The sequence below is a fragment of the Polypterus senegalus genome, chromosome 1 (assembly GCF_016835505.1).
Source record: "Polypterus senegalus isolate Bchr_013 chromosome 1, ASM1683550v1, whole genome shotgun sequence".
Lineage (NCBI taxonomy): Eukaryota > Metazoa > Chordata > Cladistia > Polypteriformes > Polypteridae > Polypterus > Polypterus senegalus.
In genome coordinates, this window is record NC_053154.1 from 112,839,648 (window position 1) to 112,866,105 (window position 26,458).

Genomic DNA, 26,458 nt, shown 5'->3' on the forward strand with positions numbered 1-26,458 from the left:
GATTCCCGAGAGGGGATGCAGTGAGTATTTACGCGCGCTTCCCGATTTATTTTACCCTCGCATTTCCTTGGTTTTGGGTATGAAAAAATATGTGGTTAACGCAGAATCATGTTACGTTATTTTTAAAATATTTCCTTTTCTTAACACAAGCACAGCTGCGAAGCTTCGATGCATGTACTCCATAACGTGTTAAAAAAAATAACGCATTTAATCACACTTTCAATTCCAAGCAAAGGGGAACTTTTGTCAATGCATGATTTCCTTGTACAACGATTACACTGATGCACACATCACAGCTACAGAAATGTTAGAGTCGGAATAAAGCATGTTCCTACGACTGATCGGAGGGAAATTTAATTTCAAACGACTACCCGAGCGAAGCCTTGATAAAAGCATGGTTTTGTGCACACTGAAAAGCAAGCAAAATTAGATGCATTACAGAAAGCGGACTTTGTGGCTCTTGCTGGGGATCATTGGACTTCCATGACTGTTAGTACAAACCGGATTCCAAAAAAGTTGGGACACTATACAAATCATGAATAAAAACTGAATGCAATGATGTGGAGGTGCCAACTTCTAATATTTTATTCAGAATAGAACATAAATCACGGAACAAAAGTTTAAACTAAGAAAATGTAACATTTTAAGGGAAAAATATGTTGATTCAGAATTTCATGGTGTCAACAAATCCCAAAAAAGTTAGGACAAGGCCATTTTCACCACTGTGTGGCATCTCCCCTTCTTCTTACAACACTCAACAGACCCGACTTGAGTTGTCCTTGTCCTCTTTGGTCCGGATGACATGGCGTCCCAGATTTCCAAAAAGAACTTCGAATCGTGACTCGCCTGACCACAGAACAGTCTTCCATTTTGCCACACTCCATTTTAAATGATCCCTGGCCCAGTGACAACGCCTGAGCTTGTGGATCTTGCTTAGAAATGGCTTCTTCTTTGCACTGTAGAGTTTCAGCTGGCAACGGCGGATGGCACGGTGGATTGTGTTCACTGACAATGGTTTCTGGAAGTATTCCTGAGCCCATTCTGTGATATCCTTTACAGTAGCATTCCTGTTTGTGGTGCAGTGTCGTTTAAGGGCCCGGAGATCACGGACATCCAGTATGGTTTTACGGCCTTGACCCTTACGCACAGAGATTTTTCCAGATTCTCTGAATCTTCGGATGATGTTATGCACAGTTGATGATGATAGATGCAAAGTCTTTGCAATTTTTCACTGAGTAACACCTTTCTGATATTGCTCCACTATCTTTCTGCACAACATTGTGGGAATTGGTGATCCTCTACCCATTTTGGCTTCTGAGAGACACTGCCACTCTGAGAAGCTCTTTTTATACCCAATCATGTTGCCAATTGACCTAATTAGTGTTTACTGGTCTTCCAGCTCTTCGTTATGCTCAAATTTACTTTTTCCAGCCTATTTTTTTTCCAGCCTATTTTTTTTATTGCTACTTGTCCCAACTTTTTTTGGGATTTGTTGACACAGTGAAATTTTGAATCAATATATTTTTCCTTTAAAATGATACATTTACTCGTATTAAACGTTTGATCTGTCATCTACGTTCTATTACAAATAAAATATTGACATTTGCCATCTCCACATCATTGCATTCAGTTTTTATTCACAATTTGTTTCGTGTCCCAACTTTTTTGGAATCCGGTTTGTAATTCTAATTACATCTGATTACAAAATGTTCAATGATCACACTGTTTTAGCCTAATGTACAAAATAATTTTGGCTAAGGTTACTCAGAGTTTAAAGATTAAGTTGGTCAAATTACATTTTATGTTTCTGCCTTATTTTTTTAAGAAGAAAAACTGCACTTTATGTTGACATTTTGGTTATTATTCTTTAAAGCCAATACCATTCTGAAAATGTATTTAAGGTACTTAAACTACCACTTTATTTTTAAGTCTGCCCAATTTTAACCAGGGATGATATTTTTGTTTCTGTTTTGAATTCAAATGCAGTTTAAAACCATTTTTTTTTCAGAAATTAAAAGAGCTTGAGTTTACAATATTCATGTCCATGTCTATTATTTGATTCTGTCGCCCACTAAAACCCTTTTAAATTAAAGAAAAACATTTGCGATTTGGGGCAAATTTACGTGTGCGATTACATACGATTAATCAAGATAAATTCTTACACAGCCTCTAATTAATTGGATTCATTTTTTTAATCGAATCCCACCCCTAATATATATATGTAGATATATATATGTAGATTTGTATATATATGTGTATATACAGTATATATGTAGATATGTATATGTGTATACAGTCAACCCTCGTTTATCGCGGTTAATCCGTTCCAGACTCTGCCGCGATAAATGAATTTCCGCGAAGTAGAAACCATATGTTTGTATGGTTATTTTTATATATTTTAAGCCCTTATAAACTCTCCCACACTGTTAACATTATTAGAGCCCTCTAGACATGAAATAACACCCTTTAGTCAAACGTTTAAACTGTGCTTCATTACAAGACAGAGATGGCAGTTCTTTCTCACAATTAAAAGAATGCAAACATATCTTATCTTCAAAGGAGCACCGTGAAGAGCAGATAATGTCAGAGAGAGCGCTAAGAAAAGCAAACAATCAAGAAATCAATACCTGCTTTTAAGTATACAGAAGCACCGCGATAAAGCGGCATTTTGTAGAGGAGCGTCCTATCTTCTAGGCAAACAGCCACTGTGTAAACAGCCCCCTCTGCTCACACCCCCTCCGTCAGGCAGAGAGACAGAGAGAAGCAAACAATACAAGCGCCACGCGGGAAGCATATCTTTTAGCATTGAGGAGTTTAGTTAATATGTAATACATGCTCTGATTGGGTAGCTTCTAAGCAATCCGCCAATAGCGTCCCTTGTATGAAATCAACTGGGCAATCAAACTGAGGAAGCATGTAACCTAAATTAAAAGACCCATTGTCCGCAGAAAGCGCGAACCAATGAAAAATCCGTGATATATATTTAGATGTGCTTACATTTAAAATCCGCGATAGAGTGAAGCCGCGAAAGTCGAGCGTTATAGCGAGGATTACTATATATATATATATACTAGCAGAATACCCGCGCTTCGCAGCGGAGAAGTAGTGTGTTAAAGAAGGTACGAAAAAGAAAAGGAAAAATTTTAAAAATAACGTTACATGGTTGTTAATGTAATTGTTTTGTCATTGATATGAGTGTTGTTCTCATATCTATCTATATATCTATCTATCTATCTATCTATATATATATATATATATATATATATATATATATATATATATATACACCTGCGCTTGGCAGCGGAGAAGTAGTGTGTTAAAGAAGGAAAGAGAAAGAAAAGGAAACATTTTGAAATAACGTAACATGATTGTCAATGTAATTGTTTTGTCACTGTTATGAGTGTCGCTGTGATATATATATATATATATATATAGCAAAATACCCAGCCGCAGCAGTGTCATGTGTTAAAGAAGTTATGAAAAGAAAAGGAAACATTTTAAAAATAATGTAACATGATTGTCAAAGTAATTGTTTTGTGTATTTGGCGGCAGCGCCACGAAGTTGTTTTCGTAGCTGCATCAGAAAATGTACCATGACGTCTGACACGCCTCCTTTTACTGTTTTCTCACAGCTTGGATTGCTGCTGTCATATATATATACACACACACACACACACACACACACACACACACACACACACACACACACACACACACACACACACACATACATACATATACATACATATATATATATATATATATATATATATATATATATATATATATCATATATATACACATATCTATATATATACACACACACATATATGTATGTGTGTATGTATGTATGTATGTGTGTGTGTGTGTGTGTGTATATATATACACATACATATACTTGTGTGTATGTTTGTATGTGTCTATATGTGTGTGTATAGGTTTGGTCACTGAGTGCAAGGGAAAAATAATAAATTATAGTCTATAAGTTATTAAACAGTAAAACATTAACGTTTTAAGAAGTACAGGTACATTGAAATTACATTTTCTATGTGAACGCTCAAATTTGTGCCTCTGGTAATGTGCCTTACCGCATTTAAAGAAAATTAGTTTTGTGTCCTCTGCAGCGTTAAGAGAGAAAGGCTTTGGTTTGGGATAAAAGGAAAAAGGTGTAAAGAAAGGAAAGTTGCCTTTTTCTTTTATATAGTATAGAGAGATGTGTTCGCTGACGTTATGATCGCCTTTTGGGGACAGTCGCGGTGGGTCTTGTGTAGACTGGTGAGACGTCCCGCCATTAATCGGCTGTGATGGCACTGTCAGTCCTCCACTCCTGTGCGTGTCTTCATAATCCGAGCTGAGGACCTCATAATCGATATCGTGCAAAAGAAAGTGTGAATCGCCTTAATATTATTTTGCCGTGGTGTAGAAAAGGGGTCCCGTGTTTGCACTTGTCTGGGCTATAGCGCAGGGGGAGGATGAAAAAAATTAAAAGTGCTCACTTTGACTTAAGGCAGAAGCGCAGTCAGCGTCTCAAAGGCCGGCACAGCTATGCGCGCGCTGGCTGCTCGACTTTTGCTGGGCAGGAGACCCCAGTTTTGCAGACACGCTCATGATATCAAAAGTCTCAGCCTCTTTGGAGGTCATTCATATATATATATATATATATATATATATAGCAAAATACCCGCTACCCAGCGGAGAAGTAGTGTGTTAAAGAAGTAATGAAAAGAAAAGGAAACATTTTAATAATAACGTAACATGATTGACATTGTCATGAGTGTTGCTGTCATATATATGCCTGCCTAAATAAGTCACCCTCGCTTTGCTCTTACTTTTTACCGCTCATTTAATCATGGCTAGTGGCGGAAAAATTATAAAATGGAAGGAGGATGGCTTTACCAAAACAATTATTGATGGCTTAATCGATTATTCATAAAGCTTGAATTGGTGATCTGTTTTTCTGTGTTAACCTCATATTTTTCATACTTCTTCTCAAACTAAGGTGGTGCGAGGGTAAAATGAATCGGGATGCGCTGATCAATGTAATCGTGTACCAGGAAATCATGCATTGACAAAAGCTCCCTTTGCTTGTAATGCAAAGTGTGATTAAATGCATTATTTTTAACGCTATGGAGCACATGCATCAAGCTTCTCAGCTGTGCTTGTGCTAAGAAAAGGAAAGATTTTAAAAATAACGTAACACATTGTCAATGTGACCTTTTGTAAGTAGTGCCTGGAGGATTCAGTCTGGAGAAACTCTAGAGAAAGCGTGTGTATTAACTTGTGGATTTTTCTGTGAGTATTTGGTGGCAGTCTGACGGTTGCTTCGAAGACGGCGTTAGCGCTGAGCTCAGCTCAGAGCGAAATGAGATGAATGGGAGGGAGATGATGACGTGACTCCCCACCCGCCTTTAACTGTCAATCCCCACAAACACAGTCTCTCGGAATTTGCATAAGCACACCCCTTCACCTACAATTTTAACTTAGTTACAAAGTGATCAAAACTCTCGCTTATATCCTCGCCCTCTCATTAAACTTGTATCCCGCATTACCTGTGGGCATGTGAAACGCCAGCGTAGCCTGTCTATGAACTTAATTTAAAGTTTAGGTTTACACCTTGCTTTCTTCCGAGGTAGCAGCACTCATGAATATGGTAGTATATGTCACTCGCTCGCTTCTTATTGTTTCGCTGCCTTCTCAATTATATAATGCATGTTTTCTTAAGCGCTTTTGGAGGTCTTCCTGGTTTTCTACGCACTGCGCTGACAGTCAGTTCACGGATTACGGGAGGCGTGATGATGTCACACGAAACTCCCCCACGCCTTTCCAGCTCAACTCTATTACAGTTAATGGAGAAAAATACCTTCCAGTTATGACCATTAGGCGTAGAATTTCGAAATGAAACCTGCCCAACTTTTGTAAGTAAGCTGTAAGGAATGAGCCTGCCAAATTTCAGCCTTCTACCTACACGGGAAGTTGGAGAATTAGTGATGAGTCAGTGAGTGAGTGAGTGAGTGAGTGAGGGCTTTGCCTTTTATTAGTATAGATGTGTGTGTCTATATTTGTATATGTGTATATGTATATATGTGTGTGTGTGTGTATATATATATATATATATATATATATATATATATATATATATATATATATATATATAATATGATGTGTATATACACTCACCTAAAGGAATTATTAGGAACACCATACTAATACGGTGTTTGACCCCCTTTCGCCTTCAGAACTGCCTTAATTCTACCTGGCATTGATTCAACAAGGTGCTGAAAGCATTCTTTAGAAATGTTGGCCCATATTGATAGGATAGCATCTTGCAGTTGATGGAGATTTGTGGGATGCACACCCAGGGTACGAAGCTCCCGTTCCACCACATCCCAAAGATGCTCTATTGGGTTGAGATCTGGTGACTGTGGGGGCCATTTTAGTACAGTGAACTCATTGTCATGTTCAAGAAACCAATTTGAAATGATTCGAGCTTTGTGACATGGTGCATTATCCTCCTGGAAGTAGCCATCAGAGGATGGGTACATGGTGGTCATGACGGGATGGACATGGTCAGAAACAATGTTCAGGTAGCCCGTGGCATTTAAACGATGCCAAATTGGCACTAAGGGGCCTAAAGTGTGCCAAGAAAACATCCCCCACACCATTACACCACCACCACCAGCCTGGACAGTGGTAACAAGGCATGATGGATCCATGTTCTCATTCTGTTTACGCCAAATTCTGACTCTACCATTTGAATGTCTCAACAGAAATCGAGACTCATCAGACCAGGCAACATTTTTCCAGTCTTCAACTGTCCAATTTTGGTGAGCTTGTGCAAATTGTAGCCTCTTTTATTTATTTGTTGTGGAGATGAGTGGTACCCGGTGGGGTCTTCTGCTGTTGTAGCCCATCCGCCTCAAGGTTGTGTGTGTTGTGGCTTCACAAATGCTTTGCTGCATACCTCGGTTGTAACGAGTGGTTATTTCCGTCAAAGTTGCTCTTCTATCAGTTTGAATCAGTCGGCCCATTCTCCTCTGACCTCTAGCATCAACAAGGCATTTTCGCCCACAGGACTGCCGCATACTGGATGTTTTTCCCTTTTCACACCATTCTTTGTAAACCCTAGAAATGGTTGTGCGTGAAAATCCCAGTAACTGAGCAGATTGTGAAATACTCAGACCAGCCCATCTGGCAGCAACAACCATGCCACGCTCAAAATTGCTTAAATCACCTTTCTTTCCCATTCTGACATTCAGTTTGGAGTTCAGGAGATTGTCTTGACCAGGACCACACCCCTAAATGCATTAAAGCAACTGCAATGTGATTGGTTGATTAGATAATTGCATTAATGAGAAGGTATTCCTAATAATCCTTTAGGTGAGTGTATATGTTTATATATGATATATATATATATATATATATATATAGTGTATATATTTATATATATATATATATATATATAAATAAATATATATATATATAAATAAAAAATATATATATATATATATATATATATATATAAATAAATAAATATATATATATATATATATATATATATATATATATATATATATATGCCAGCAACACTCATATCAATGACAAAACAATTACATTAACAATCATCTTACGTTATTTTTAAAATGTATTCGCGGGTATTCTGCTAGTAGAATATAAAAATCAAACCAATGTACAGTAAATCATCATTCACTAAACTTTGCAAGTACATGGTAATGAAATACAATAAATACTATGCATGTGCGTATCTTACAAAATCCAAAGTATACTAGACAGTAATGGAATACTGAGCTTGAAGTAGTAGACCTGCATTGGTCAAGGCTGACCATGGGTGGTTCATTCTCCTTTATTCATGTTGATAACATTATTATTGTATTATTATTATTTGTCCTGGCTGTTTACTCTGTGGGGGCAGCATTGCTTGTGGCCTTTAGAGGCCAATGCCAAGTGACAGACCCCATGTGCAGTATCTGGTCTGTCGGAGTTCATATGCTTCTTACTGCGTGCCCGCTTATCTGCTACTGTGTTCATCAGCTTCTCTTCCCCAGTCTTGAGATGTTGGTTTACGGTGTTTCTCCACCTAATGCAGTCAGCTGCAAGGCCCTCCCAGCACTCAGTATCTATGTCAAGTGCCTTCATGTCTCTCTTGCAGACATTCCTGTATTGCAGCTGTGGGCAGCCAGTGGTTCTCCTTCCACATGCCAGCTCTCCATAGAGGATATCTTTTGGGATGCAAGCGAGGCATCTGCTGTTCTCTGCATTTTTCCTGAAGTTGGCGAAGAGAGAAGATCATGTCTAGTTTGATCTCTCATCTTGTGACTCTGGTTAAACATGTTCTGCCAGCTTCTGTAGGCGGATCAAAATGACCCGGGCAAAGTCTTTTCAGCGATTCTGTAGAGGGAGATGCCTCTGTAGTTGTTGCATTCTTGTAAAGGTAATGATCTTAGAGTCCCTCATGCCTTGTGCTACAGTTCCTCCTTGCCAGCCCTGACACAGGATTTCATGCAGTGAAAGCAGTAGGGTATTCTTACTGTTCTTGATTAAGTCTGGAGTGATCCTTTCGCTACCTGGGACTTTGCCTGAGACCAGGCTGTCGGTGGCCTTGCTGAGCTCATCTACAGTTGGGTCTGTGTCCAACTCATCCATTGTTGGCAGGTGCTGAATAGTGTCAGTAGCAGAGGGGCACAGAGTTTTCTCACTGGAGTAGAAGTGGGCATAGTTTACTACACATCTGTCCATCTACTGGCCTTTGTCTGTGATTACTTCCCCAGTGGAAGATTTAAGGGGAGCAGCCTTGCTCTGGGCTGGTCCTAGTGCCTTCTTAATGCCATCATACATTCCCCTGATATTTCCTGTTATGGTAGTGTGCTGCCCTCGCCGAGTACAAGCATTCACCCAGCGGAAAGAATCTGCAGTTTCCTAGGACTGCCAGGAGCAATGTCCAGCAGACTGCCAGACGTTGCGGCATTGAGTACTGAGCTTGAAGTATTTCACATAATAATATTGCACGTTGAGTGAAATTATTGCACATTCTGAGAATAAAAAATTATTCATGTGAGAAGAACATACAAGTTATTGTACATATAAGTAGCTGAAAATGTAGTGGGATATCCATTAGAAAAAATGGAAAGAGCTTGTAATGTGGATGATTGACCGGATGAGGAGTTATACAGTCTGATGTCTGTGGGGAGGAAGGATTTCCTGTGACGTTCAGTGGAGTAATTTATGCTAGTCAGTCTACTATTGAAAAAAGTCCTCTATCCAATCACAGCACAATGAAGTTAGCATTTTCAATAATAGACTGAAGTCTATACCATTCTCTGATCTGCCACAGTTTTTAAGCTGTTCAGTTTATCTTCTACCATAGAACGAGCCTTCTGAATTAGTTTGTTTAGCCTCTTAATGTCTGCCACTTTCATGTTGCCCCCACAAGCACACCACATTGAAAAAAAATAACATTGGCACCCACACACTAGTAAAACATCTGCAGCATAGTGTTGCACACCCTGAAATATCAGAATCTTCTTACTGTAGATCAATTAAGGCTTTGGGTTCATTTTGTTTTTCACAATGTTGAAGAGTTTGATTTGAAACATTCATTTTGCTAGCATTGTAAAATGAAAATTGAACTTTCTGCACTCTGTATGCTAGGTTTATCGTGGTCATAATTGTGGCTTTTATACTCAATGTGTGTAGCAGTTTAAATATTCAAAATAAATTTAACATGCAGTGCAACATTGCAAAATATTTTATAGCGAAATCTCGGCTTCGCAAATCACTTTCAGGAATGGCCTGTTTCTGCTTTTTGATTTATAACTTCACCTGTTATCAATGAAATGGACCTCACTGTGTCAAATGAAAAAGAACAGCCTTTTCATTTTCAAATTAAAAAGCACCATTTTAGCTTGACTCCACCCTCCTTTTCAGCTGGGTAATTGGTTGTCAGGAGTCTGATGTATACTTCACAGTTACACACACATAAAACTGAAGAGAAATTGAAAATATTTACACTGTTATGTATAGGTGAGGAGAAGTATACTTTGCTTATGTGAAGTATAAACCTTGCATGAACTGTGAAGAAGACCATTAGAAAAAATGACAAAGGCTGGCATATATATTTTTTTGTTTGAGAAATGTGTGAGAGAATGTGGTTAATTACTTTATTATGTAGCACATTCAAATCTCAACTGTTGGCTTAAGATGTCAGCCCTTCTTCAAACATAATGGCTAGTGTCATTCAAAGTTAACTTTATTCTATATACCAAAGTGGTTTTTACGGACATTACCGTAACTAAGTATCCCCAGTCCCACTATGAAAAACTATTGTGATATTTGAAATCCTTTCATGTAGTTTCAATTTGGATGAATTGAGTCAAGGATTTTAATTTTTGTATGTAATAAGTGGACCAATTTTTGCCAACAGGAATATAATTCTAGATTTAACTTCAGTTATAAAACAAGAGAATATTATAATTTATATTGCAGAATGAAATCACAATACAGGGATTTTTTTATATTTTACAACTATTGGATTAAGCCCCCTGCTCGCTTCACTTGGCAGCCCCCAGGTGCATTTTAGAGAAAGTGATTGTATTTGAAGAGATGGTATTTACAAGAGTATGATGGGTGCGGGATGAAGACGGTTTGATCCTTAGTTATTATAGATAGAAAATCAGTTGCTTAAGTATTTCACTACAGCTGTCTATTTTAAGTACCAATGAATAATAAAAAGTAAAAATAGAAGTAAAAAAGTAAAACAATAAAACGTAATAAAAAAAAAAAAAAAATGTCATTAATGCCTCGTCAAAAAAAATATTATTAATTACTTTGCCCTCTAACTAACTTATATCTGTAAACATTGTTTTTTTGAATTTCTGTTCACATGTTGTTTGGGATATTTTTCTGTTTTTTGTTTATTGAAAGATTCTGTTTGATTCTTGATGATTATTGTAGGCAGCTCTTTTTGTCCATTTTACATTTTCTCGACATTCATTATCAGCTCTTGACACTTTTTTTTCTACTGCAATCTAAAATTCAACATTCTTGAATAGATAATTTGCTTTTTCTGGATAAAAGTGCGTTGATGGACAAGTTAGCACTGAGAGTGTCACGGGGTGGTACAGAGAAAGGATGTGCGCACTGGGATTAATGCTTGGGCGGCCAGTGTGGAGGGGAGTGGTCAAGGCTGAATAACACGGACACAACGAAAAAAAATTTTAATACAAAAGAGATATAATTATGACCATTCCCACCTGCATAAATAGCATGAAATTGTAATTGCTCCTACATTGTTGTGTCAACATTTTATCCACATGTAGATCTAACCAGTGTTTAACAAATTCGTTAAATATATGAGTAGTAAGTATTTTACAAAAAAAAATTAAGGAAGTAAACTGTTTGATTCTGGATTCTTGTAAGGTGTATTATGATTGTTATCAGTTATTCATACTTTACCAAGCATCGTTGCAGATGCCTGAAGTAATGACATATTATTTGGAAATAGATGGTTAATCTTTTATTTGCTAGTCAGAAGATATTATGGCAACCGTGGTTTCTTTATTTTATGTATACCCAATTCTCAGTGAGGCCAGAATCTGTTCTCTGGCCCTATAGGTAAAATTGCCTTGTTCAAAATCATAAGTCAAGTACTTCCAAACTCTTGCACTTTTTAGGAAAAAAACTGTTATGTTCATAGTGACTGACCATTTTCAAGGCACTCTGTAAAAAAAGTTGTACATAAAACAGTGTCATAAATGAAAGTAGCACAAAGTGCTTTACAATAATAATAATAGATAAAACATATATTCAAAAAGAAAAGTAAAAAAAAGTTTTTATAGTGATCATAATGGTATATTGTGTATTACCCTTACCAATCTTTGCCTTTATTTTTGCTCATTAACAGCAGCTAGAGGATGTTAAGTTTTTAAACTTGGACCTCCAGTCCTTTTACAGCTGATAAAGAAATTATCTCTGTTACATAAATTAGCAGTTTAGGGTCTTGGCAATATGACATTAACTGTGTAATGAACAAAGAAATAAGGTGTTGTTTTGCTGAAATTGTATTAGAACTGTAAATAGCCAGTGCTGTTGGTTAAAAAATAATCTCACAGAAGACTCAGTGTTTTCATTTTGTATAAGACAGCTGCTAAAAAAAAATTACAGTTTATGAAATTTGTTGTTCTGTTGCAGGAGTGCTGGAAACATCAAAGTGGGATTAGAACATCTGGTAAGTTCTAATTTTCTCTTCAGCATTTGCATCATCTTTGATATCTGCATCCTAAATGAACATGGTGGAATAGGCTTTGAATACCTTGATTTGAGAAAAGCCACACTTTTCCCAGAGGGTCAACTTTACTTTTATTCTGTAAAGGCACTTACACTTTCATTTATCTCATCGTTTCAAGGGAATTTAAATTTTTGTTTTAAATGACTATTTGATGTAAAAGATGATAAAAGGCACTCAATCCTCAAACTGCTGATACATTAACAAAAAGATAAGTGTTTTTCAAAGTGTTATTTAATTTGTATGTACCTGATGCATGTCTTATTAATTTCTGTGTTAGAGCTGTGTAAATTGTAGTATATTTATAGTACATTAATGTTTGTTTTTGTTATTGTAAAATGTTTAATAGTTCATTGTATGTAATTAATTCCAAATATGTGTTTATTTTTGGTAAAATGTGTTGGTTTTTCAGGACAGTGATGCAATCTTGTGTAGGTCACTTGTTTTTTTGTTTACTTTCTCATTACATCTGTCCAGAATAAATATACAATAACCATATTCATATTTATATATACATGTATATCTGTGTGTGTGTGTGTTTATATATGTGAATCTGTGTAAAACAAGCTGCACTTAAGGTAAAAAAATGAAATAAATGCCTGTCGTTATTTCTAATTTTTTATGCAAGTTCAGAAATAAAAATATGCTTTTGTTTCTGTTTTGAAAGTGCAGCAAGTGGTGAGTAGATCATACTTTTAGTCCATACAAGAAAGCATAGATTTTACATTAATTCTGTAGATGTTTAAAAATAAAATCTTAACTTATGGCAGATAAAAATGATTAGAAATTCCTTACTAAGCTGTTTCTCTGGTCCAGCGTTTTGTGCACTGATAATGGAAAGGGCAACTCTACATGTCCTGCTCCTTCCAAATTAAAATTTACAAGCTGATCCTTCAAACCTTCAACACTCACAAGGCATTCAGTGGCATAGCTCAAAATGCTTCTTTGAAGTGGAAGTTTAAGAGAGACTCGTCTCATGATACAATATCTAATGTGTTACCAGCAGGCCATTCTCACTGGGACACACAGTTAATTGAGATGCTAAAAGTGAGTTATTTCATTGCTAAAAAGCAATCGGTAAAGATTAAATTAACAGCGTGTGTTTAATTTTGAAGGCACTGAAATGTTTGTCACTTTAACAACTAAAATGTTATGGAAGCAGGGATCTCACATACAGCATATTTGTAAATAATATGGGATTGACTGAGATGCAGTCTGCATTTGCAAGAATATAGATGGATGATATATAGCAATGCAGTCCAAGTCAGTACTACTTTAGGGCTAATTCTGGATGAGTGCACAGACATAAACAATAACAAAAGTCTTGTAAACAGTGCTTAATTTGTTTTTTAATAGTATTGATTAAACATTATTTTTGTGTTACTGAAACAAAATTGTCAATGAGTTAAATCAGTGAATAACTTTACTATGTAAATATGTTAAAGTATGATAATCACATTTCATTCTTTCTAAAACCCATGTTAAAATTGCCACCTTAATCTATAAAATGCTTTCCTGTTTGTTGTGACATGGACAGAAACTGTTTACTGTCAAAAGTAGTATTGGTGCAGCCTCATATATTCTTACATATACAACATATACCAGTATACATTCATTTGAAAAATTAAGAATACCCCAATTAATTTGTAGGATTTTTATATACAAGGAAATGACACCCTCTTGATGATTGTTGGGATAGGCTCCAGCTGCTCTGCAACCCTGTCATGAATCAGTAGGTTAAGAAAATGAATGGAAGATATAACTAATGTGATATATGGCCGGCCGTTAATCCTGGCCAATACCCCCACGCTGCCAGGTGGAGCCCTCCCTGCAGCATGGAGGTGCCCTGAAGGCCAGCAGGGCATCATGGACATTGGAGTCTTTATTCACAGCCCTGCTGGATACCATGGGGGCTTCCAGGAGGTGCTGCAGGGAGGAACAGAGATTATTTGCCTTATACCCCAGAAATACGTCCGAGCCACATGGGCAAGAGGAATGATGTACTTCCAGGGTGAAGAAGAAGACTTTTTTTCTGACCCGGAAGTGATAAGGAATAATGGACTGGGGATTGGAAACACTTTCGGGTCAGGGAATATAAAAGACTGAGAGAGACACTAGAGTGTTGAGCTGAGCTGGGTGGAAGGGTGGCAATGTGTCTGGGAGTGGAGGATTGTATTATTATTGGATTATTTTAGTGTTTATGAGTATTGTGGAGAGTAGGGTGCTTTGTGCACTGTGCAGTTTGAATTGTCAATATTTGGACTTTTACCTCGTGTCTGACATCTTGGTCAAGAGTACAAGGGAGCGATAGCGCCCCCTAACTGTCATAATAACAAGCATCTACAGTTATCCCTTATAACTTGTGGAGGTTAGATTAATATATAATATATGTGTATATACATTTATTATATTTTATATATATGTGTGTGTGTTTTTTTTTTTTTCCTGAGACCATGGTCCTCAGCCGGAAAAGGGTGAAGTGCCCTCTCAGGGTTGGGGGAGAGATCCTGCTCCAAGTGGAGGAGTTCAAGTATCTCGGGGTCTTGTTCACGAGTGAGGGAAGAATGGAACGTGAGATCGACAGGCGAATCGGTGCGGCATCCGCAGTGATGCAGGCTCTGCATCGCTCTGTCGTGGTGAAAAAGGAGCTGAGCCGTAAGGCAAAGCTCTCAATTTACCAGTTGATCTACGCTCCTACCCTCACCTATGGTCATGAGCTATGGGTAGTGACCGAAAGAACGAGATCGCGAATACAAACGCCTGAAATTAGTTTTCTCCGCAGGGTGTCTGGGCTTTCCCTTAAAGATCGGGTGAGGAGCTCAGTCATCCGGGAGGGGCTCAGAGTAGAGCTGCTGCTCCTCCGCATCAAGAGGAGTTAGATGAGGTGGTTTGGGCATCTGATCAGGATACCTCCTGGATGCCTCCCTGGTGAGGTGTTCCAGGCACGTCCAACCAGGAGGAGGCCCCGGGGAAGACCCAGGACACGCTGAAGGGACTATGTCTCCCGGCTGGTCTGGGAACGCCTTGGGATTCTCCCGGAAGAGCTGGAAAAAGTGGCCGGGAAGAGGGAAGTCTGGGCCTCTCTGCTTAAGCTGCTGCCCCCGCGACCTGACCTCGGATAAGCGGAAGAGGATGCATGAATGGATGGATGTGTGTGTGTGTATGTGTGTGCTTACACATACATATAAATGTATATTTCTTCCGCCCTAACCTGACACAGACAGGCAGACACAAGTTCCAGACCAACAGATATGTTTATTTACAGCTGAGAACTTTTCTCTGCTCCCCACAGCGCAGTCCTTTTCCTTCTTCTCTTTCTCTCCGCCTCCACTCCTCTCCCAGCAAGCTTCATCCACTTCCTCCCGACTCTGGATCCTCAAATTGAGTGAGGCAGCTCCTTTTATTCAGTTCCTGGGAGTGCTTCAGGTGGCTCGTCAGTATTGCCTGGAATCACTCCCAGGTGTGGTGGAAGTCCACTATAGGGCTGTGCACTGCCCCCTGGCGTCCCCCATGGACCCCAGCATGCCCTGTGGGAATCCATGGTGCCACAGCCACACAGGAGGGCTTCCCTATAGTTTCCCAGGGGAGGTAGTGCCTCAGAGACTGCCTATCACAATGTATATATAAAAAAAACCAACACAATTAAAACAATATGTGATCACTGTACCATATAGTGCACTGTACTGCACCAGTAACATACGGAGTGTTTGCGCTAACTGGTGCAGCTGCAGCAATGACTTCACAGATTCTCTACTCTTTTTCATTGTTATACCTTACTGTCGACTCATTAAAGGGATCCTCCACATAGAAACTATTTTTTTTACTTACCTCTTGTTTGTAGTGGTGGGCGAGAAAAAAAATTGAATCTCATGTTTTTGTAGAGTAATTGCATCTTGAATATTCAAACCCAACAGTGCCAGGCAGTAACTGATTTTGGGCAGTGGCAGGAAGTGTGAAAAACAGCCATAAAATAAAACAAAAAAAAAATTCACGTAACTTGTGCTGCATAATCCACATGTCCAGTTTCCAGTCATATGGTCAAAACCTGCAAAATATGTGCATTTATTGAAACTGTAAGTGGAATATAATGAAAATAATAATTTCACTGAAATTTTTAAATGGTAAAGGAATACCATAGCTCCAGGCATCATGTACAGACAAGCTTGATTGACATTTAATCCTAAATTCTGTTAAATTTGTACATAATGGAAAAGCTATAGACCCTGAAAGTAGAACTTTATTAAAACTCACTATTAAATTAGGCCTGATAGAGCTACCTATTGTCATGAAAGCAAAAAAGAAAAGCTTCTACAACAATGTGCATTGGTTTCCACCCCCCGCCCCCAAAAGAAACAAACTTTTTACAAGGCATGTTCTACAGGCCAATTTCTCTGCTGAGCAACAATGTTAAGATTCTTGCCAGTTTTTTCACAAAACGATTATAGGAAAATGCTTCCGTTATTTTGCAAGATCAACTTACATTTGTTTAAGGCAGATAATTACTGTCATGTCTTCAGTGTGTGTTCAGACTAGTTCATTCCCCTGTAGCAACACAACTTCCTGAGGTCAGCTGCTTCTGGGATGCAGAAAAAGGCTTTGATACATTTCAATTTGACCACTTATTCACTGCATTTATGCAAATTTATTTTAGGACCAATTATATGTGCATGGATTAAACTATTGTAATGTGCTCTGTGTGTACTGGAGCAGTTGTGCAGAATCTCTGAGTTCAAGATTTTAAATAAGAGTACATTATTTACATTTTGATTTAGCAGTTGTTTTTAATGAAAACGATAAAAAGAAGAGACCAACATAGTCAAGTAAGCATCAGTCTGGGGATTGCTTTGAAACATATCTTACAGGACAGTGCTACAAAATGACAATCGTAAGTGAGGAGCTCTAAACCAAACATAAAAACACAAAACTACTTACCCTTTTATAAGATACAAAGAACCTACCATCAAGACCATGTGGAAGACTGCCGGCTTCCGAGGCCGGGTCCGCACCCCCAGGCCGACAGGAGGAGCTCTCCAGACAGCGGATCGGTTCGAGGTCCAGCAGGGCCTTATGGACTCTGTGGTGTGTATACACAGCCCTGCTGGATACCTTGGGCGCCACCAGGAGTCGCTGTGGGGGGACTTATGGGCTCCGTTGTGCCTTATGACCCGGGAGTACGTCACGGTCATGTGACAGGAAGGTATGGCGTGCTCCCGGGTTGAAGTAATGGACTGATTGCCCTGACCCGGAAGGAGTAGGGAACTGTGGACTCCTGGGACAGGAACACCTCCGGTCAGGGGCTATAAAGGACGCTGCCTCAGTCCAGACACTGAGCTGTGCTGGGTGGGAGAGGAGCAAAGTGTCTGGGCGAGGAGGAGAGGTTATTGTGGTTATTGAGTTTATTGTGTGTGTGATTTGAGAAGAGTGTGGAAGGTGCTTGGTGCACTAAGAAAATAATGGAAACGGAAAAAGCGAGTCAGGGGGCTGTCAGGGAGGGCAGGAGCACTGCGGAGTACGAGGAGACCAGGCAGGGCACTCGGGTGAGTGTCCTGGCAGTGCTTCTGGCCCTCTTTCCTTTTTCCACAGGCCCGAAGCCCGGCAAGCGCTGAGGGGCGTGCGTCCAGGGACCTGCCCTCCTGAAGCAGGCCCGCAGGAGGGCTCCACGCCCGAGCCAATAGTGTCCCAGCTGCGGGGAACAGCGGGCGAGGCGGCGCCAGACCACAGGGGCGTGTTGGCGCGGGCGGGGTCCGAAGCGGATGTCCCAGGGTGCCGTGTTGGACCCTGGGGGCATAGTAGGACCCTCACGAGGGGCGTGCTGCCCGCTTCGGGTTGTGCCGTTGGACCCGTGTCCTCGCATAGCGGTGGGGCACTGTGGCCCCGGCAGGGCTGGAGCCCGGCCGGACGCATGGGAAGGGCGTGAGGAGGACTTGTGCCTCCCTCCAGACCCGCGGGGCGTCCGTCCTGGTTCTATTGGGACCACGGGTGAGGGCATGGAAGCCCTACCCTGGGGGCCCGTGGTTACCGCCAGCGGCGCTCCGATGCGGTTCATCCGTGTGGCCCTCGGCGGGGTGGAACCCGGCGGGGCGCCTATAGAAGGACGAGGAGGAGGCGTGTGCCTCCTCCAGGCCGAGGGGGCGTCCGTCCTGGTTAGACAGGGGGCCTCGGTACAGGGCTTTGAAGCCCAGCCCTGTAGGGACCTGCGGGCCACCGCCAGCGGCGCCCGGTGCCTAATTATCCGGGAGCTCGGCACTTCCGCCACACCAGGAAGTGCCGGGGAAGACTTATTGTATGGCGACCGGAGAGCTGCCGGGAGGACAGCCGGCACTTCCGCCACGCTGGGCGCGTAAAGTGGATGCCGGAAACACCTGGTGCTCATCCGGGAGCACTATATAAGGGGCCGCCTCCCTTCAGTCTGGGGCGGAAGTCGGGTGGAAGAGGCGAGCTAGTGGGAGGACTGGAGGCGCCAGAAGAGAGAGAGAGAGAGAGGCATTGTAAGGCCTGAGAAGAGAGAAGAGGCATTGTAAGGCCTGGATTTGGGGAATTGGTGCAAGAGGCACCTGCGGACTTGAGCGGGACTGTTTGTAAATACTGTAAATAAACGAGTGTGTGGTGCAAACAACGATGTCTGTCTGCCTGTGTCCGGGTTCAAGTTCACAATTGCTAAAATGTTACTTCCTGTGAAGGCAGTGCTCATAGAGAACAAAAAATAGATGTCGTTCCCACAATACTTGGTCAAGAGTCCTGTCATTAATTCAAACACACAAAATTTTGGAAATTAAATCTTTCCTGTTTATTACTTGCAAAACCTGCAAAATAATTTCCAATTAATTATTGATAACAAACCAGCAAATAGGCATATCTTTGAATCATAAACATGTGAATCTCAAGGGCTAGCTGTAGTCTTCTCCAAAAAAAATAGAACTAGCCCATAAAATACATAAGAAATAAGTTGAGAACGCTATCACAAAAATCAACAATGCAGTTTAAATCACAGTTGTTGAATACTGAGAAATAAGTAAGGTATTCAAGAAAAACTGTAAGTGGAATATAATGAAAATAATAATTTCACTGAAATTTTTAAATGGTAAAGGAATACCATAGCTCCAGGCATCATGTACAGACAAGCTTGATTGACATTTAATCCTAAATTCTGTTAAATTTGTACATAATGGAAAAGCTATAGACCCTGAAAGTAGAACTTTATTAAAACTCACTATTAAATTAGGCCTGATAGAGCTACCTATTGTCATGAAAGCAAAAAAGAAAAGCTTCTACAACAATGTGCATTGGTTTCCACCCCCCGCCCCCAAAAGAAACAAACTTTTTACAAGGCATGTTCTACAGGCCAATTTCTCTGCTGAGCAACAATGTTAAGATTCTTGCCAGTTTTTTCACAAAACGATTATAGGAAAATGCTTCCGTTATTTTGCAAGATCAACTTACATTTGTTTAAGGCAGATAATTACTGTCATGTCTTCAGTGTGTGTTCAGACTAGTTCATTCCCCTGTAGCAACACAACTTCCTGAGGTCAGCTGCTTCTGGGATGCAGAAAAAGGCTTTGATACATTTCAATTTGACCACTTATTCACTGCATTTATGCAAATTTATTTTAGGACCAATTATATGTGCATGGATTAAACTATTGTAATGTGCTCTGTGTGTACTGGAGCAGTTGTGCAGAATCTCTGAGTTCAAGATTTTAAATAAGAGTACATTATTTACATTTTGATTTAGCAGTTGTTTTTAATGAAAACGATAAAAAGAAGAGACCAACATAGTCAAGTAAGCATCAGTCTGGGGATTGCTTTGAAACATATCTTACAGGACAGTGCTACAAAATGACAATCGTAAGTGAGGAGCTCTAAACCAAACATAAAAACACAAAACTACTTACCCTTTTATAAGATACAAAGAACCTACCATCAAGACCATTATCAACTAGAAAGAAAAACAGTGTCTCCCTTTCTGTTTCCTTTTGATATGCCTTCACATTTTAAATTTCCTTAGGTTTATTTAATAGTCTTAAGACCTTTCACATACCTAGAAATCCTAAGTGAACAATCATTTTAACAATCTGATAGAAAGTGTAAAATAGGGCGATATCAATTAGTCATTTTTTTGTTTTACATTAGCTGGCAGAATTAATATTGTTAAAGTAAATATCCTTGTAAAAGTACTATATTTTTTTCAATACTTTCCAATAAATAATAACAAATCCTTCAGTTAAAACATTTGGATGAAACTTTAACTTCATTCATTGACTTTAAACAGGAGGACGAAAAATGAAAAACATTATTTGTACAAATTCTTAATTTATCTATCCATTCCTAAATAATTAAATGGGCAGGCTATTTCGTATCAGTGCAATACGCTGCTTGTTAAAACGGATGACTTCTGCTCTTACGTGCACTTAGTGCTGCGTGGGTATTATGAACTATTGTATCTGTTCAAGTTCTATTTAAATTTTAAATACAAGTAATTTTTATTTAGTCGACAGAAATATGTTTGGTAGGAATGTAATTTGTCATCATTACATAAATATTTCTTCACCATAGAAAATTAAAGACTAAATTCAACATACATTCCTACCAAAGATATTTCTGTCGACTAAATTGAACCTACTTATATCCAAATAGAACTTGCAAAGATATATTTTTTCTAATCTGATTTCACATTTAAGATCGACTTGACACGCACTACATCGAGCCCGCATGCCATTATGCTCTCTCCTGCCTGCCTCAATAAGTCACCGTCGCTTTGCTCTTACTTTTTTACCGTTCATTTAATCATGGCTAGTCGCGAAAAAATTAGAAAATGGAAGGAGGATTACACTGAGTATGGCTTTTCCAAAACAATTATTGATGGCGAATAAAGTATCCATTTTTTATAAAGCTTCAATTGGTGATCTGTTTTTCTGCGTTAACCTCATATTTTTTCATACATGTTCTCAAACCAAGGGGGTGCGAAATCGGGATCGTCCGTCTAAGGGGGTGCGAGGGTAAAATGAATCGGGAAGTGCTGATATACATGTACGTGTGTGTGTATATATAGTATATGTGTGTGTATGTGTATATATATATATATATATATATATATATATATATATATATATATATGTAAATATGTATGTGTATATATGTGTGTGTATACTGTATATGTAGATATGTGTGTTTATATATGTAGATGTGTGTGTGTGTGTGTATATATATATATATATATATATATATATATATGTGTGTATGTATGTATGTATATATGTATGTACAGTGCATCCAGAAAGTATTCACAGCGCATTACTTTTTCCACATTTTGTTATGTTACAGCCTTATTCCAAAATGGATTAAATTCATTTTTTCCCTCAGAATTCTACACACAACACCCCATAATGACAATGTGAAAAAAGTTTACTTGAGGTTTTTGCAAATTTATTAAAAATAAAAAACTGAGAAATCATATGTACATAAGTATTCACAGCCTTTGCTCAATACTTTGTCGATGCACCTTTGGCAGCAATTACAGCCTCAAGTCTTTTTAAATATGATGCCACAAGCTTGGCACACCTATCCTTGGCCAGTTTGCCCATTCCTCTTTGCAGCACCTCTCAAGCTCCATCAGGTTGGATGGGAAGCGTCGGTGCACAGCCATTTTAAGATCTCTCCAGAGATGTTCAATCGGATTCAAGTCTGGGCTCTGGCTGGGCCACTCAAGGACATTCACAGAGTTGTCCTGAAGCCACTCCTTTGATATCTTGGCTGTGTGCTTAGGGTCGTTGTCCTGCTGAAAGATGAACCATCGCCCCAGTCTGAGGTCAAGAGCCTCTGGAGCAGGTTTTCATCCAGGATGTCTCTGTACATTGCTGCAGTCATCTTTCCCTTTATCCTGACTAGTCTCCCAGTTCCTGCTGCTGAAAAACATCCCAACAGCATGATGCTGCCACCAACATGCTTCACTGTAGGGATGGTATTGGCCTGGTGATGAGCGGTGCCTGGTTTCCTCCAAACGTGACGCCTGGCATTCACACCAAAGAGTTCAATCTTTGTCTCATCAGACCAGAGAATTTTGTTTCTCATGGTCTGAGAGTCCTTCAGGTGCCTTTTGGCAAACTCCAGGCGGGCTGCCATGTGCCTTTTACTAAGGAGTGGCTTCCGTCTGGCCACTCTACCATACAGGCCTGATTGGTGGATTGCTGCAGAGATGGTTGTCCTTCTGGAAGGTTCTCCTCTCTCCACAGAGGACCTCTGGAACTCTGACAGAGGGACCATCGGGTTCTTGGTCACCTCCCTGACTAAGGCCCTTCTCCCCCGATCGCTCAGTTTAGATGGCGCCAGCTCTAGGAAGAATCCTGGTGGTTTCCAACTTCTTCCACTTATGGATGATGGAGGCCACTGTGCTTACTGGGACCTTCAAAGCAGAAGAAATTTTTTGTAACCTTCCCCAGATTTGTGCCTCGAGACAATCCTGTCTCGGAGGTCTACAGACAATTCCTTTGACTTCATGCTTGGTTTGTGCTCTGACATGAACTGTCAACTGTGGGACCTTCTATAGACAGGTGTGTGCCTTTCCAAATCATGTCCAATCAACTGAATTTACCACAGGTGGACTCCAATTAAGCTGCAGAAACATCTCAAGGATGATCAGGGGAAACAGGATGCACCTGAGCTCAATTTGAGCTTCATGGCAAAGGCTGTGAATACTTATGTACATGTGTTTCTCAGTTTTTTATTTTTAATAAATTTGCAAAACCTCAAGTAAACCTTTTTCACGTTGTCATTATGGAGTGTTGTGTGTAGAATTCTGAGGGAAAAAAAGAATTTAATCCATTTTGGAATAAGGTTGTAACATAAAATGTGGAAAAAGTGATGCGCTGTGAATACTTTCTGGATGTACTATATATGTACGTGTGTGTGTGTGTGTGTGTGTGTGTGTGTATATATATATATATATATATACACACACTGCTCACAAAAATTAAAGGAACACTTTTTTTATTGGGCCTGGCATGAAATCAATTAAACCTGTCTGATAATTTTCTGGTTGGTTAAGCAGCTGAGGTCATTGTTAATCACTTTCAGCTGTATTGGTGTTCATGGACTTAACGACAGGTGCACTAAAGTGGCAACAATTAGAAAACCCTCAAAACAGGACTGGTTTTACATGTGGAGGTCATTTCAAGTTTCTCCCTCTTGATCTTTTTTGGCTGGTTTTCCACTCGTGCTAGTTTTGGCTTGAGTAATTATCTCTACTGGCAGTATGAGGCGATTCCTTAACCCTACAGAAGTTGCACAGGTTGTCCAACTTCTCCAGGATGGCACATCCACACGTGCTGCAGCAAGAAGGTTTAATGTGTCTCCCAGCACAATCTCCAGAACATGGAGGAGATTTCAGGAGACTGGCTGTTATTCTCGGAGAGCTGGACAGGGCCGTAGAAGGTCCTCAACCCATCAGCAGGACCGATACCTGCTCCTTTGTGCAAGGCGGAACAGGCTGAGCACTGCTCGTGCCCTACAGAATGACCTCCAGAGGGCCACTGGTGTGAATGTCTCTACCCAAACAATCAGGAACAGACTTCATGAAGATGGCCTGAGGGCCCGACGTCCTGTAGTGGGCCCTGTGCTCACTGCCCAGCACCGTGGAGCTCGACTGGCATTTGCTCAAGAACACCAGAATTGGCAAGTCCGCCACTGGCGCCTGTACTTTTACAGACGACAGCAGGTTCACCCTGAGCAGCTGTGATAGGCGTGAAAGAGTCTGGAGAAGACAAGGAGAACGATATGCTGCCTGCAACGCGTTCAACATGACAGGTTTGGTGGTAGGTCAGTGATGGTCTGGGGAGGCATATCCATGGAGGGACGCACAGACATCTACTGCGTAGGAAATGGTGCTCTGACTGCCATAAGGTATCGAGATGAAATCCTTGAACCCATTGTCAGACCCTACGCTGGTGCAGTAGGTCCTGGTTTCCTCCTAATGCACGACAATGCCCGGCCTCATGTGGCAAGAGTATGCAGGCAGTACCTGGAGGATGAAGGAATTGAAACAATTGAATGGCCTTCACGATCCCCTGACTTAAACCCAATAGAACATCTGTGGGACATTATGTTTCGTTCCATTAGGCGCCGCCAGGTTGCTCCTCAGACTGTACAACAGCTCAGGGATGCCCTCATACAGATCTGGGAGGAAATGCCACAAGACACCATCCGTCGTCTCATTAGGAGCATGCCCCGACGTTGTCAAGCATGCATACAAGCTCGTGGGGCCACACAAGATACTGAAAAGCATTTTGAGTAGCAGAAATTAAGTTTTTGAAAAAATGGACTAGCCTGCCACATCTTCATTTCACTCTGATTTTAGGGTGTCTACACAATTGAGCCCTCTGTAGGCAGAAAACTTTTATTTCCATTAAAAGACTTGGCATCCTTTTGTTCCTAAGACATTGCCCTGTCGTTATTTGTATAGATATCCAACTTCATATTGAGATCTGATGTATCTAATGTGTTTCTTTAAAGTGTTCCTTTAATTTTTGTGAGCAGTATACATTGACAATCGTGTTACTTTATTTTTAAAGTGTTTCCTTTTCTTTTTCATAACTTCTTTAACACACTACTTCTCCGCTACGAAGCGCGGGTATTTTGCTAGTATATGTATGTGTATATATGTATATACAGTGGTGTGAAAAACTATTTGCCCCCTTCCTGATTTCTTATTCTTTTGCATGTTTGTCACACAAAATGTTTCTGATCATCAAACACATTTAACCATTAGTCAAATATAACACAAGTAAACACAAAATGCAGTTTTTAAATGATGGTTTTTATTATTTAGGGAGAAAAAAAAATCCAAACCTACATGGCCCTGTGTGAAAAAGTACTTGCCCCCTTGTTAAAAAATAACCTAACTGTGGTGTATCACACCTGAGTTCAATTTCCGTAGCCACCCCCAGGCCTGATTACTGCCACACCTGTTTCAATCAAGAAATCACTTAAATAGGAGCTGCCTGACACAGAGAAATAGACCAAAAGCAAATCAAAAGCTAGACATCATGCCAAGATCCAAAGAAACTCAGGAACAAATGAGAACAGAAGTAATTGAGATCTATCAGTCTGGTAAAGGTTATAAAGCCATTTCTAAAGCTTTGGAACTCCAGCGAACCACAGTGAGAGCCATTATCCACAAATGGCAAAAACATGGAACAGTGGTGAACCTTCCCAGGAGTGGCCAGCCGACCAAAATTACCCCATATCCAGAGAGTAATGTTCATGGAGTTTTATTGTTTGGAAATATACATATTATTATATTCTTCATTGAAAATTTATAAGCGGTTAACAATACTGTTTTATATTACAGCTTCACATACTGTATTTATTTCTTCTTTGTAGTTTATTTTATTTTAAATAGACTTTTATTATGTACTGTCCTTATATAAATTATATTGTACACCTTCTGTTACTCACTACTCTTTTTATTTTATTTCAATAAGATGCAATCAAGCAGAAACAATTTCCAAAGCATATAAAACAAATAACTTCAAAATCAATATAGGAAAAAAACAAAAATTTAAAAAAAAACTAACAACACAAAAATTCATCCCCCCCCCGAATGAAAAGGACAAGAGCCAAGAGCAGAGAAAAACATCTCCCATTTATGAATGTTTGTTGTAAAATGTTTTAATTAAGTTTTTGCCATATTTTAATAACATTTTGGACAGATCGGCAAAGTGAGTATTTGATCACTTCATAACGTTTCTTAATACCGCTATTGATGATGTCCCTTAATAAGTTTCTGCTGCATTCTTTTTGACACCATCACCACCAAGATGTTCCTACTGACTACCCATTTCAATTAAAGGAATACAGTTTACTGTGAAATTCTGCTTTGCAATGGCCATCAACAAAGCCAAGTCACTAGACAAAGAAGTAGTTGATCTACAGCAGTAATGTTTCACTCATGGGCAGTTGCATGGAGCATGTTCTACAGTAAGCAGCTGAAATGAACTAATAATATTAGCCCCTGTTAAAAAAAATCAAATATTGTATACAGAAAAGTACTTAGTACTTCTGATACATCTAGTTGAACAAATGGCAGTGTAGCTGAGGCATTTTGTCTTAAAAACTTTCTAAGGTGATGCCAGGTAACACAGCCAAGTCAGTATATAATGTAAGTAA

At 39.6% G+C, this 26,458-nt stretch overlaps 1 protein-coding gene across 1 annotated transcript in view; it reads left to right on the top strand.

Annotated features, from left to right (window-relative positions):
- The window catches only part of rsrc1 (arginine/serine-rich coiled-coil 1), a 474,039-nt gene that overhangs the window by 206,150 nt on the left and 241,431 nt on the right, over positions 1–26,458 (top strand). Inside the window, exon 5 of the mRNA XM_039756272.1 lies at positions 12,205–12,241. Within this exon, the coding sequence (XP_039612206.1) occupies positions 12,205–12,241 (37 nt within the window). The remainder of the gene's footprint in view (positions 1–12,204; positions 12,242–26,458) is intronic.